The sequence below is a fragment of the Salpingoeca rosetta genome (assembly GCF_000188695.1).
Source record: "Salpingoeca rosetta unplaced genomic scaffold supercont1.30, whole genome shotgun sequence".
In the NCBI taxonomy this organism is placed as follows: domain Eukaryota; class Choanoflagellata; order Craspedida; family Salpingoecidae; genus Salpingoeca; species Salpingoeca rosetta.
The window spans coordinates 250,558-263,057 of NW_004754904.1; the positions used below are offsets into that span (position 1 = coordinate 250,558).

At 55.3% G+C, this 12,500-nt stretch overlaps 6 protein-coding genes across 6 annotated transcripts in view; 2 read left to right on the forward strand and 4 right to left on the reverse strand.

Moving 5' to 3' along the window:
• Positions 1–653, reverse strand: part of PTSG_09885 (uncharacterized protein) — a gene marked incomplete at both ends in the record, with an annotated part of 1,961 nt that extends 1,308 nt beyond the window's left edge. Inside the window, 2 exons of the mRNA XM_004989182.1 lie at positions 182–392; positions 619–653. Of these exons, the coding sequence (XP_004989239.1) occupies positions 182–392; positions 619–653 (246 nt within the window). The remainder of the gene's footprint in view (positions 1–181; positions 393–618) is intronic.
• A 512-nt stretch (positions 654–1,165) lies between these two features.
• On the forward strand, positions 1,166–5,886 carry PTSG_09886 (helicase pitchoune; the record flags this gene model as incomplete). The annotated part of the gene is made up of 13 exons (XM_004989183.1): positions 1,166–1,729; positions 2,004–2,294; positions 2,576–2,716; positions 2,904–2,949; positions 3,179–3,327; positions 3,560–3,712; positions 3,953–4,034; positions 4,247–4,317; positions 4,551–4,664; positions 4,791–4,847; positions 5,058–5,156; positions 5,370–5,499; positions 5,834–5,886. The coding sequence occupies 13 exons, from the start codon at positions 1,166–1,168 to the stop codon at positions 5,884–5,886; spliced, it is 1,950 nt and encodes a 649-aa protein (XP_004989240.1).
• Positions 5,887–6,257: 371 nt separating this feature from the next.
• Positions 6,258–7,503, reverse strand: PTSG_09887 (uncharacterized protein). The gene has a single exon (XM_004989184.1). It carries the CDS (start codon positions 7,364–7,366, stop codon positions 6,464–6,466), a length of 903 nt encoding a protein of 300 aa, XP_004989241.1. The 5' UTR covers positions 7,367–7,503; the 3' UTR covers positions 6,258–6,463.
• A 199-nt stretch (positions 7,504–7,702) lies between these two features.
• PTSG_09888 (uncharacterized protein) lies at positions 7,703–9,104 on the forward strand. The gene is made up of 4 exons (XM_004989185.1): positions 7,703–7,761; positions 8,069–8,105; positions 8,331–8,417; positions 8,726–9,104. The coding sequence occupies exons 1-4, from the start codon at positions 7,755–7,757 to the stop codon at positions 8,775–8,777; spliced, it is 183 nt and encodes a 60-aa protein (XP_004989242.1). The 5' UTR covers positions 7,703–7,754; the 3' UTR covers positions 8,778–9,104.
• Positions 9,105–9,304: 200 nt separating this feature from the next.
• Positions 9,305–10,151, reverse strand: PTSG_09889 (uncharacterized protein). Its single transcript, XM_004989186.1, has one exon. The coding sequence runs from the start codon at positions 10,081–10,083 to the stop codon at positions 9,349–9,351; it is 735 nt and encodes a 244-aa protein (XP_004989243.1). The 5' UTR covers positions 10,084–10,151; the 3' UTR covers positions 9,305–9,348.
• Positions 10,152–10,199: 48 nt separating this feature from the next.
• PTSG_09890 (ATP synthase subunit alpha isoform) overlaps positions 10,200–12,500 on the reverse strand; it is a 3,849-nt gene continuing 1,548 nt past the window's right edge. The window contains exons 5-6 of the mRNA XM_004989187.1: positions 11,181–12,227; positions 10,200–10,930 (exon numbers count right to left, since the gene is read on the reverse strand). Coding sequence (XP_004989244.1) covers positions 10,793–10,930; positions 11,181–12,227 — 1,185 coding nt within the window. The 3' untranslated portion in view covers positions 10,200–10,792. The remainder of the gene's footprint in view (positions 10,931–11,180; positions 12,228–12,500) is intronic.

The window sequence follows — 12,500 nt, forward strand, 5'->3', positions numbered from 1 at the left end:
ACAAACACAAAACACAAACACAAACACACATGCACGCAAGTTGCACATGCATGCGCACGCATACACACAAACGCACGCGTACGCACTGGCAAGCGCAGAGACACACACGAACACACACAAACACATACAAACACACACAAACACACACACACACACACACGGACACACACGAACAGACCACCTTGGAGATGCGCTCCTCTGTGCGACACATGGGAACAAGCTGGCGCAAGGTCTTGAAGCCTGCGTTGATGAACTGCATGCGCTTGCGCTCGTTGCCGTTCGCCGCCAGCCGCCTCCGCGACGACGGTTGCGGCGCACTGCCGTCGATTGGCCCATCCCCAAGCCCAGCGGCCTCATACTGTGGCTCTGCAGCATCACATCTCTGTGCCCTGCTGCGTTATTGAGACAGAGCAAGCGACAGTGAGGGGGCGAGACAGACCGTGAGAGTGAGAGCGAGTGGGTGAGACAGAGTCAAAGGGAAATCGCGCGCAAAACTTGGTGGCAGTGGTGCATGCATGCGTTGTTGAGTATGTGTGCACGTGTTGTGCTTGATGTGACCAGCAAGCGTGACCGTGCATGTATCTGTGTGCCGACGCAAACAGCCCAGCCCATTCGCACCTGTGACTTGCATCGCCCTGAGCGCTGTCTGCCATCGTCACTGTCAAAGGGAGTGGAATTGCAGGTGGGGGAGGGGGGGAGAGGTCAGCCACACGGCCTTGTATGTCTTCTTCTATGCCTTCTTGCTTGCTTGTAGGTGTGGTGACACTTGTTTGATTGCTTGCAGTGTTCGGCTGCGCACACTGCGCTGCACTCGCTTGCTTGGCGCCAAAATGCTTTGGCGGCAAGTCCAGGAAATATGGTGGAAGACGTCACGAATTCGTGCACAGACATGTTTGGTGGATGATTTCTGTGAATTTTCTGCACACACGTGTTGTTGAGGCGAGCAAGGACACCCACCAAGACGACGACGACATCCACACGCATCCACACACACACACACACACACACACACACACACACACACACACACACACACACACACACACACACACACACACACACACACACACACACACACACACACACACACACACACGCACGCATCCACACACGCACGCATCCACACATCCACGCATCCAAACGCATCCCCCAACAACAGAGCACCATGGGCAAGGGTAGGCAGCAGAAGAAGCTGCAATCGCAGCAGCAAGAGCCGCAACAGCCACAACAGCAGCAGCAGAAGAAGAACAAGAAGAACAAGAAGGGCAAGGGGCTGAAGGTGCCTGACGTGGAGAAGTTTTTGGAGAAGGAGAGGGAGGCTGAGCTCAAGAAACAACAAGAGCAGCAAGAAGACAAGGCGCAGCACACGGACAAAGGCAAGGCAGAAGCCGGAGCGAAGAAAGGCAAGAAGAGCAAGAAGAGCAAAGGTGATGACAAGGCCAATCAGGGGAAGAAGAAGCAGCAGCAGGCAGCAAAGGGCAAGCAGGATGACGGCAAGCGCAGGGCTGGCGATGCCGATGACGCTGATACGACCAATGGCGACAACACCACGAAGAAGGCCAAGAAGGCCGAGAACGGGAAAGGTGGCAATGATGACGAGTCGGTCAAGCAGGCCATTGAGGATGCCGTGTCTTCCGCGCGACAGCTGCAGCCATATGAGGGCGGCGATGAGGCTCTCTTCACAAACCTCGCCGACAAGGTCTCCGAGCCAACCATGAAGGCAATTGAGGTATGGTGTGTGGGGGATGGGGTGTGCATGTGTGTGCATCTGTATGCGTCTGTCTGTGTGTCTGTGTTATGTGTCTGCGCTGTTCGCTGTGCCACCTCGAGACTGAGCCGTTCTGTCAGCTTGTTCTTCTTCGGCTCTTTGCCAGAGCACTCACAAAAGCAAACAAATACTCAACGCACACGCACAAGTACACACACACACACATATGTCGTTGCGGCTCTGTTGCACCCATTCATACTTCATGTCTTGTGTTCTCTTGCGTCTTTGTGACCAGGGCTTTGGGTTCACCCACATGACGGAGATCCAGTACAAGACCATCCCCTTCCTGCTGACGGGCCGGGACCTGCTTGGTGCCGCCAAGACGGGCTCGGGCAAGACGCTTGCCTTCCTCATCCCCGCCGTGGAGCGCCTGCGACAACTCAAGTTCACGCCAAAGAACGGCACCGGGTGCATCATCCTCACGCCAACCCGCGAGCTGGCACAGCAGATTTACGGCGTGCTCATCAGCCTGCTGGAGCACCACCACCAGACTCACGGCATCTCCATCGGCGGATCAGACAAGAAGGTTCTGCACATGCATGTTGGGTGTACGGGGGAGGTGTGGGTCGGTGTGTGTGTCTGTGTGTGTCTGTGTGTCTGTCTGTCTGTCTGTGTGTGTGTGTGTGTGATGTGTTTTGTGGAACTTGTGCGTGGTTTGATGTGAGTGCGTCAACCAACACAACGACGGTGGGGACAATCTACCCTTGTCGTGGCTTGAACCGCACTCCTTCGCCTGCATCACTCACACACACACAAACACACACACACACACATGCACACACACACACACATACACACACACCCTAGGCGGAGGCGCGTCGCCTGGGCAATGGTGTCAACATCCTGGTGTGCACCCCCGGGCGGCTGCTTGATCATCTCCAGAACACGAACTTCAAGTTTGATCGCCTCCAAATGCTCATCATCGACGAGGCAGACCGCATTCTCCAGGTGTCCACCCTGTTTGTTGTGGTCGTGGCCGTGATCGTTGTGTGTGTGTGTGTGTGTGTGTGTGTGTGTGTGTGTGTGTGTGTGTGTGTGTGTCCTTCACGTCTCCCCCCTGTGCGCATGCTGCATGTTGTCGCCCACCTCACCGCCCTCGTGCGTGCGTGTGTCGACCGACGTGTGCTGCTGACAGATTGGTTTCGAGGACACCATGCGCGCCATCGTCCGTCTCATCCCTCGTACGCGTACACACACGCACATGTTTGTATACATATGCACAGCTGCTTGCACGCAATGAATTGCCCACGTGCCCACTCATCTTTGCACACGTGCACTCACTCCCTCCCTCACTCTCTCTCACTAAAACACTCACACACACTCTCTCTCTCACTGAAACACACACTTACATACACACACACTCTCACTGAAACACACACACTCTCTCTCTCTCTCTCACGTGATGAGCAGAGAAGCGGCAAACGGTCCTGTTCTCGGCGACACAGACGCGCAAGGTGGAGGATCTTGCCCGCATTTCGCTGCGGGGCGAGCCGCTGTACATTGGCGTCGACGACAAGGCCGACATTGCCACTGCAGACGGCATTGAGCAGGGATACGTTGTACGTACCCCATACAGCCACCCATCCAACCATCTTTGCTTGCTTGCTTGCTTGCTTGCTTGCTTGCTTGCTTGCTTGCTTGCTTGCTTGCTTGCTTGCTTGCTTGCTGGTCGTCACAGCGACTGGTGGTGCTGCTGGTGCTGTATCCGAGTCTATGGTGGTTCGAGTACTCCAGTGCGGTACCTTACCTGACCCTCCGTAACACCATCATGTACGTGCGTGTGTGTCACAGATTTGCCCGTCGGACCAGCGGTTCCGGCTGCTGTACACATTCCTCAAGAAGAACCTGAAACGGAAGCTGATGGTGTTCTTCTCCTCGTGCGATTCCGTCGAGTTTCACCTGCAGTTCTTCAACTACGTCTCCCTCCCCGTCCTCGGCATCCATGTACGCCTTCCTTCCTCCCGTTCTCTCTTGTTGCGCCTCTGTCTGTCAGTGTGGGTGTGGGTGTGGGGGTGGTTGTGTCTGTCAGTGTGTGTGTGTGTCTGTCTGTCTGTCTGTCTGTCTGTCTGTGTGCCTGTGTGCCTGTGTGCCTGTCAGTGATATGTGCCGTTCCCTACCTGACACCAACAAACAAATTCATGCACGTACACCACATCCATTCCCTTTGTATCGGTGCGCCAACAGGGCCGCCAGAAGCAAGCCAAGCGCTCCCGCACATTCTTTGAGTTTTGCAACGCAGAGCAAGGCATCCTCCTCTGCACAGACGGTACGCCCTTTTGTGTGTGTGTGTGTGTGTGTGTGTGTGTGTGTGTGTGTGTGTGTGTGTGTGTGTGTGTGTGTGTGTGTGTGTGTGTGTGTGTGTGTGTGTTAGTGTGTGTGTGTGTGTCTGGTCTCGTCGTGGATTCATCGTGCATACATTGTGCTGTGTGTTCCCGAATACTCACATCGTTGCTGTGCGCCCTTCCTGTGCGTGTGCAGTTGCCGCTCGTGGTCTCGACATTCCCGAGGTCGATTGGATCATCCAGTACGACGCCCCAGACGATCCGAAGGTCAGTGCAGAGAGAGAGAGACACACACACACACATATGTACACACGCACGCACACGCACGCACGCACACATATGTACACGCACACACAGCACGCACACACACGCACACACAAAACACCGCCTTGCCTTACTCCTTCTCGGCCACTGCTGACCACCCTCATCTCGTTGTCTGTGTGTGTGTGTGTGTGTATGTGTGTGTATGTGTGTGTGTGTGTGTGTATGTGTGTGTGCAGGAGTACATCCATCGCGTTGGACGAACGGCCCGCGGGGCCGGGCGGAAAGGCCGCGCGCTCCTCTTCCTCCTCCCGACGGAGGTCGAGTTTCTCAAGTACCTCATGGAGAACAAGGTAATGTCTTCATGGCTATCTTCATCGCTGCTACCGGCCGTCGTTGTCGTCGTGGTCGTCGTTGTTGTGTGCACATGACACCAGCTCATGTGTTGCTGTTGTGCCACCGCCACTTGTCTTGTTCAGGTTCCTCTCAACGAATACGAGTTTCCCAAGGACAAAATCGCAAACGTGCAGTCAAAGGTGTGTGTTTGTGTGCGTGTATGTTTGTTTGTGGTTTGCTTTGTGTGTGTGTGTGTGTGTGTGTGTGTGTGTGGTTGTTTATGCATGCGTGTGTGCATTTGTCCACTTGCGGTTGTGCCTTGCCCCAGTCATGCCTTGCCTTGGTATCTGCTGCTGATTCCGTCACATCACCAACTGTGTGTGTGTGTGTGTGTGTGTGTGTGCTCTCAGTACTACCAAATTATGGAGAAGAGCTACTTCTTCCGCAAGCTTGCCATCAGCGGTTTCCGCTCGTATGTGCACGCGTATGCAGCACACTCCCTCAAGGCCGTACGTTGCATGCACACACTGACGCTCACACAGCATGTATTTGCACACCCACGCACATGTGTGCACTCACACGTTCCACACTCTACATCACACACAACAAATCAACATGCCGGGCTGTTTGTCGTCCTGTGCTTCCCAACTGCTCGCGACACTCTGCTCACAACCCCACCATACTCATTCACCACATCCCACCCACCACCACGCTACCGCCAGGTGTTCAACGTGAACGAGCTGGACCTGAACGCCGTTGCCCAGAGCTTTGGGCTGCGGGAGGCGCCCAATGTGCAGCTGAAGATTGCAAGCAGCAAGAAGCTCACACGCAATGCGCCGCCAAAGACCGCAGGTGCGAGGTGTGGGCGGTGGTGGTGAGGCCATGGATGCTTATCTGCTGCTGTGCGTGTGATGACGTGAGCTTGCTTTCGCTGGCGCCGGCGCTGACTTACGTCACTGCATCTTACATGCACACACACACACACTAACAAACACACACACACACATACACACAAACACACACAAACACACACATACACATACACACAAACACACACACACACACATACACATACACACAAACACACACACACACACTCTCTCTCTCTCTCTCTCAAACACTCAAACACGCACACGCACACGCACTCTCTTTCACACTTTCACACACACAAACCACATTGAAACAGCTCAACGGCGGGCGAAGATGTACAAGAAGAAGAACTTCAAGCGGCATCATTAATCGTATCTCTGGTGTGCTCGCTATGGTGAATGTGTTGCTGTGTGTGCTGTGGGTGTGAATTCCCCCCCCCCCCCCTCTTCCTCCCCTCCTCGTTCTGTTTCTTGTGGCTTGTTGCTGTGTGGTTGTGCCAAATCAATAACTACCCGCACATATACTGTTGGGTTCATCTGGGCAAGATAGACAAAGGGAGAACACTTTGCACACGCGCCATTTCCACATACACATGCTGGTGTTACCTTGCCCTAGCTGTGGATTGTATTGAGACAAAGGACCACGTCATCGCCCTCGCTCACTTACTCACGCACGCACTTACTCACTCATTTACTCACGCACACATGAAGGACTCCGCATCATCATCCGCACAACGCACAACTTGTTGGGTTGTTTACTCGTGTGAAACGACTCACAGATCTGTAGAAACTACTAAACTTCAGAGGGGCAGCGCAACACTTTGGGAGTCGCACACATACACAAACACACGCATACACGAACATACAAACACACATACAAACACAAACAAACAAACACAAAAACACACATACATACACACATACACGGAATGAAGCGAAGCACGATCCTACTTGCCTCGCGCGCTCAGGAACTTGTCAATGCCGGTGCGTTTGGATGCCGGGGTGGAATACCCCAGAAAGTGCACGACATACGGCTTCTTGCACTTTTGCGGCAACGCGCGGCAGTCCGGGGCGTACTGGAAGAGCCGCAGCGGGAGCTCCACAATGTCGGGGAACTTGGTGTTTGTCTGGACGATAGCCTCGTTCAGGGCTCGCTGGTCGTACGGAGGCGACTTGTACCGCCAAATCTCTTTGCTGAGCGACTTCCATTTGCGCATCACCTCCTGTGTCTGTGGAGTTGGCTTGGCGTAGATGAACCCGGAGTTGAAGTTTGGCTCATCAATGTCGTTACCATAGGGCATGCCGATCGACACCACGTGTGACTCCAAGTACTTGAGCGGGTTGTGGAGGAAGATCACATCAATATCGCTGTAGAGGGCCGTCTGGTTGCGAGCAATCACGTGCCAGACGTACCGCGCCTTGTTTTCCACAGCTTCCTTCCACGCCTTGTTGCCGTACGCGGACTTCTTCCCCGCCGTGCCCGATGCCGTCGTGCCCTTGTCCTCGTTGTAGCCGATGCGCACGCGACCGGGCGCCAGCTCCTCCGCGGCTGCAAGCGTCTCCTTGTCCTGCGCCACAATGACAAAGTCCTCGATCCCCACCGCCTTGATGCGGCGCACCCACGGCTGCAAGAGCCCAATGTAGTCCTTGGACGCCATCGTCACCACAACCGTGGATGCAGACGACACGTCCTCCGAGGGCGGCAGTGCCACGGCGTCGAGCGGCGTCTCTTCTGCCACACAGGCCCTCGGTACAGTGCCCAGGAGTAGCAGCAGTACAGCGCATTGCATTGTGATGGACGGTCTTCGCCGTGCTGTGGTCGCTGGCCGAACAGAGTGGTGCTCACGCATCGCTGCAGATGTTCGTGTGTGCGTTTGAGTGTGCCTTTGAGTGTGTGCGTATGTCTGTGTGTGCGTATGTCTGTGTGTGTGTCTGTGCGTGTGTGCGTATGTGTGTGTGTTTGTGTGTGCGTCTGTGCGTATGTGCGTCTGTGCGTATGTGTGCGTCTGTGCGTATGTGCGTCTGTGCGTCTGTGTCTGTGTCTGTGCGTATGTGTGCGTCTGTGCGTCGTCTTTGTGGTTCTGTCTTTGTAGGTTTCGATCGCGATAAGCTCCTGCTGCTTGGCTGGAGGGGCAAAATGCATCACCAGCCGGCAAAGGCCAATGTCCTATTTATATGACACATTTCCAGTTTGCATCGATATCACCCACACGCTTCCCTCAACACCAAGCAACAACCATGCTCGGTGTGTGCTTGTGTGTGCTTGTGTGCATGTGCTTGTGTGTGCTTGTCTGTGTGTGCTTGTCTGTGTGTGTCTCCGTATGCTTTCTTCTACGTCTCTGCATCTGTATCACTGTGTGTGTCTGTGTCTGTCTCCGTATGCCTTTGCTTCTGCGCCTATCTACATCACTGCGCCCTTGTGTCATTGTGTGTGCGCGTTTGTTCCATCGCCCCTCTTGCCCCTGCTTCCGTGTCCTTATTGCCCCAGCCCCTCGCTCCTGCTTGAAGAACTCACGCTTCCTCCACCCACATGCCGTGTTGCTTGTGCGTAGCTCAACTTAAGTACGCTGTCGGACAAAGCAAGCGCTGGTGAGCTCCTTCGCGCGCAGCACGTGCTTTTGCTTCCCAATGCCTTAATGCCACACACACACACACACGCGCATACACACACGCGCGCACACTCACACATGCCCACACGCATGCTTCTACTCCTGCTTTTTTTTTTTTTTGTTTTGCCCGTTCTCCCTTGGCTGTGTGTTCGCGCTCACCCCCACTGTCTTGGCCACTGTGTTGCACCTCATGACTTGCGCCCAGGGCCCCTTCCCTTGCTGCTTACGGTGCCGTCACCTCCATGGCGATTGTGTACATGACGGACAAGTGGATTGGCCGCCCCGTCCTCGCGTAAGTGCTCCTGTGTCTGTGTCTGTGTGTGTGTCTGTGTCTGTGCCTGTCTGTCTGTGTGTCTGTCTGTCCGTGTGCGTGTCTGTGAGTGAATGGGTGTGCTTGTACGTGCTTGTGCGTGTGTGCGCACGCGCTTTCATCTCTCTGTGCTTGCAGTTGTGCTGATGTTCACTTGTCGTGCTGTAGCACTTTGCCTGTATTCCTTTAACATCCTTTCGACCTTGGATGATGTCCTCACCGAGTCACATGCACATATGCACGCACATACACATATGCACACGCACACACACACACACACGCATATACAGTCGTGTGCCTTGGATCGGCGACCGGTACCAGCTGCCCAAGGAAGAGAACTGAAGGCTCCTTCTTGTGTGAAGTTGTTGTTGCCATGTATCTGTGTTTGAGTTGGTTGCATTGACTTCTGTGCGTGTCGCGCTCAGTTCGTGCTGGTTGTTGTTGTTGCTGTTGTTGTGGCTGTCATCGCCCCTCTGCCGCTGGCGTTGCACTCTTGCAGCGACTATCCACCAACCCCTGATCCCCTTCCCTTCGCTTCCCTGTCCCACTGGCCCCTCCTTCAACATCGCAGATGCGCAATGGGTTGTGATGGGTTGTGATTTGTGGTCTATTGGGCAACAAATGGCAGTATAAGCATCCACGCACACGTACTGTGCACACATATCGCAACTGGCTGCAGACAGCGTGATGCTTGTTGTCGTTAAGACAGACAGACAGACAGACAGAGGGAGACAGACAGAAGGACACCGCGTTCGCACGCACACACACACACACACACACACACACACACTCTCTCTCTCTCTCTCTCTCTCTCTCTCTCTCTCTCCCTCACACACACACACCACACACACACACACACACACACACACACACACACACACACACACACACACACACACGCTCATGCACAATATCAGTTGCTCTTCTTGTTGGAGGACGGTGAAGCCTCAATGGACGGGGTGGGTTGGTTGAGATGATGGCGGTGATGAGAGGTGGCGCCGTCGCCTGGCTGCTGCGTCTTGTTCTGTTGCCCGTCGTCGGCACCGACCAGTTCCGCCATGAAGAACCAATCACCCATGTCTGGACCGGCCTTGCCCATGCCTCGAGTCGCCTGCTGCACCTCCTGCCGCAGCTTAGCCGCATCCACAGACTCGCGCACAAACTCAAACACAAAGCCAGGGTCAAACGTGCGGTACAGCTTGCGCTCTTTGCCCTCCTGGCCCTCGGCCGCCATCTCCTTCGTGTCGAGCTGCAGCCGGTACACGAGGATCTCCCGCATGGCGCTGGCCAGCTCCTTGAACAGCTCAGCGTCCCCGCCGCCGCGCACATCCGGGTGGTGCACCCGAGCCAGGTCGAGGTAGGTAGACTTGATCACGTCCAGGTGGTCTTCGCTTGACACGCCAAGGATGCTGTATGGGTCCTGCTTGCCAGAAGATGACAGGCTCCTTCGCCCTCCAACCGCGAGACCTCCTCGCAGGTAGTGGTGCCTTTGGCGAACACGCAGTGCCGTCGTTGGCGTTGCGGCCGTGAGCTGTGCTCGAACCGGCCGCAGCAGCAGCCTCAACCTCAGTGCCATCATAATGCTTGTGGTGCGCTTGAGCTCAAAGAAATGATTGGGCATCATCACCCGCTCTCCTCTCACCCACATCAATCAATCGCGCCTGATGTTGCAACCATGATCACAGTCAGCGTTTCTTGTGCAGCAGTGACATGATGTGATGTGTGATTCGTTCACCACGCCGTCTGTTTCTCCTGCACATCACCCACGCCTTACTTTCTATGATGTGTGGCCACGCAACTGTCTACTAATGGCACTCATAGCCACACGTACAGACACACCCCAACCAGCACACACGAGGCACGCGACCAAATAGTGACTGACAACAGCACGCACAACAACGAGACAGGACACAGTCAAACCACGCAACCAACCACCTTGAATAGCGTGGACAAGCAAAGGCAAGACAGAGGGAGGGGGACGGGCGGTTGCAAACACACTCGCACAGGACAACCCCCGCTTACACATGTGCAACGAGGTCATGTAATTGACCATAGTCACACATACACAACAAGGAAAATGAAACAGCACAAACACAACACACACGGGAGACTGGCGACAACAACAAAAGGAGTCAACGAACAGCGAGCAAGACGTGCCAACACAGGCAAGCAGACAAGAGGATAAGGGGCATGCATGACACGCGCCAGACGCGGGAAGGACAACAACGCACACACAACCAATGCGACACTACTCAACCAAGACAAGGCTGAGGGGCGCCAGCTTGATCACGCGGCCGCTGCCTGGTCCACACGCACATAGCACGTCCATGGCACACGCAATGCAACCCTTGTCTTGTTTACTTGGCGAGGTAAGACTTGACAAACTCGTCGCAGACCTTGTTCAGCTTCTCCTCTGTTGCCTGGGTCAGCTCACCCTTCTGGGCAATGTCGGTGAGGATCTCCTTGTGGTTGTTCTGCACGTGAGGCAGGAATTTCTGTGTGCACACACAGCAGTCCAAAATGGCACAAGGGTGTAAGGGGGAGGGATGGATGGATGGTGAGCACTGATACGCAACACGCCAAGCAACGCGCACCTACCACCAACAAAACACAAGCAGGACAACAAGACATGTATGCGGCACACATACAGCCACGACGCACATAACAGCGCCGAAACGACAATGGCTAAACCCTCTCCATCCAACAGCACCTACACGCAATAAAGGCAGCGCCAGGGTAACGCACCTGCTCAAAGTCGGTGATCTTGGATGGGTCAATCTCGTCGAGGTAGCCGCGGACACCGCTGAAGAGGACGACAACCTGGTCCTCAAAGGACATGGGCACGTACTGGCCCTGCTTGAGGAGCTCGGTCAGGCGGATACCACGGTTGAGGAGGCGCTGTGTGGCGGCATCGAGGTCGGAACCAAACTGGGCAAAGGCGGCGACCTCACGGTACTGGGCAAGCTCGAGCTTCATCTTACCGGCGACCTGCTTCATGGCCTTGGTCTGGGCAGCGGAACCGACACGGGACACGGAGAGACCGACGTTGATGGCGGGGCGGATACCCTTGTAGAAGAGCTCAGTCTCGAGGAAGATCTGGCCGTCGGTGATGGAGATGACGTTGGTGGGAATGTAGGCGGACACATCACCGGCCTGGGTCTCGATGATGGGGAGGGCAGTGAGGGAACCGGCGCCGGCCTCGTTGCTCATCTTGGCGGCACGCTCAAGGAGGCGGGAGTGGAGGTAGAAGACATCACCGGGGTAGGCCTCGCGACCAGGGGGGCGGCGGAGCAGCAGAGACATCTGGCGGTAGGCAACGGCCTGCTTGGAAAGATCGTCAAAGATGAGCAGGGCGTGCTTCTTGTTGTCGCGGAAGTACTCGCCCATGGTGGCGCCAGTGTATGGGGCAAGGTACTGCAGGGGAGCGGCATCGGAGGCGGTGGCGGAGATGATGATGGAGTACTTGAGGGCATCGGCGCCGCGAAGGCGCTCAACAAGCTGGGCGACGGTGGAACGCTTCTGGCCAACGGCAACGTAGATGCAGTACAGCTTCTTCGACTCGTCGGTGCCGTCGTTGAAGCGCTTCTGGTTGATGATGGAGTCAATGGCGACGGCGGTCTTACCCGTCTGACGATCGCCAATGATCAACTCACGCTGACCACGGCCGACAGGCACGAGCGAGTCGACGGCCTTGATACCCGTCTGCATGGGCTCGCACACAGACTGGCGGGGGATGATACCGGGGGCCTTGATGCCGACACGGGAGCGCGCCATGTCGGAGGGAAGTGGGCCCTGCAAAACAACAACAACAACAACAACAACAACAACAACAACAACAGAACAAGAAAAAGAATATGGTGGATGGATGGATGGATGGATGGATTGGTTGATGTGTCGTGAGTGGGCGACGTTGAGGGGGATTTGGGGGGGGGGTTGCGAGTGGAGGAGCAGCAGTCGTGACAGGCAAAACGGAGCGTGTACTATCAGGTGAGGAAGACAAGAACACATTCAACACACACAAACATCTACACAACGAAACAAGCACTCGTGTGCACCCAGCACAAA

Coding starts and splice junctions, on each gene's coding strand:
- PTSG_09887 (XM_004989184.1), bottom strand. CDS start 7,366: ATGCGTGAGCACCACTCTGTTCGGCCAGCGACCACAGCACGGCGAAGA.
- PTSG_09888 (XM_004989185.1), top strand. Junction 8,106..8,330: donor GTCGGACAAAGCAAGCGCTG/GTGAGCTCCTTC, acceptor ACTTGCGCCCAG/GGCCCCTTCCCTTGCTGCTT. Junction 8,418..8,725: donor ATTGGCCGCCCCGTCCTCGC/GTAAGTGCTCCT, acceptor ACGCATATACAG/TCGTGTGCCTTGGATCGGCG.
- PTSG_09889 (XM_004989186.1), bottom strand. CDS start 10,083: ATGTGGGTGAGAGGAGAGCGGGTGATGATGCCCAATCATTTCTTTGAG.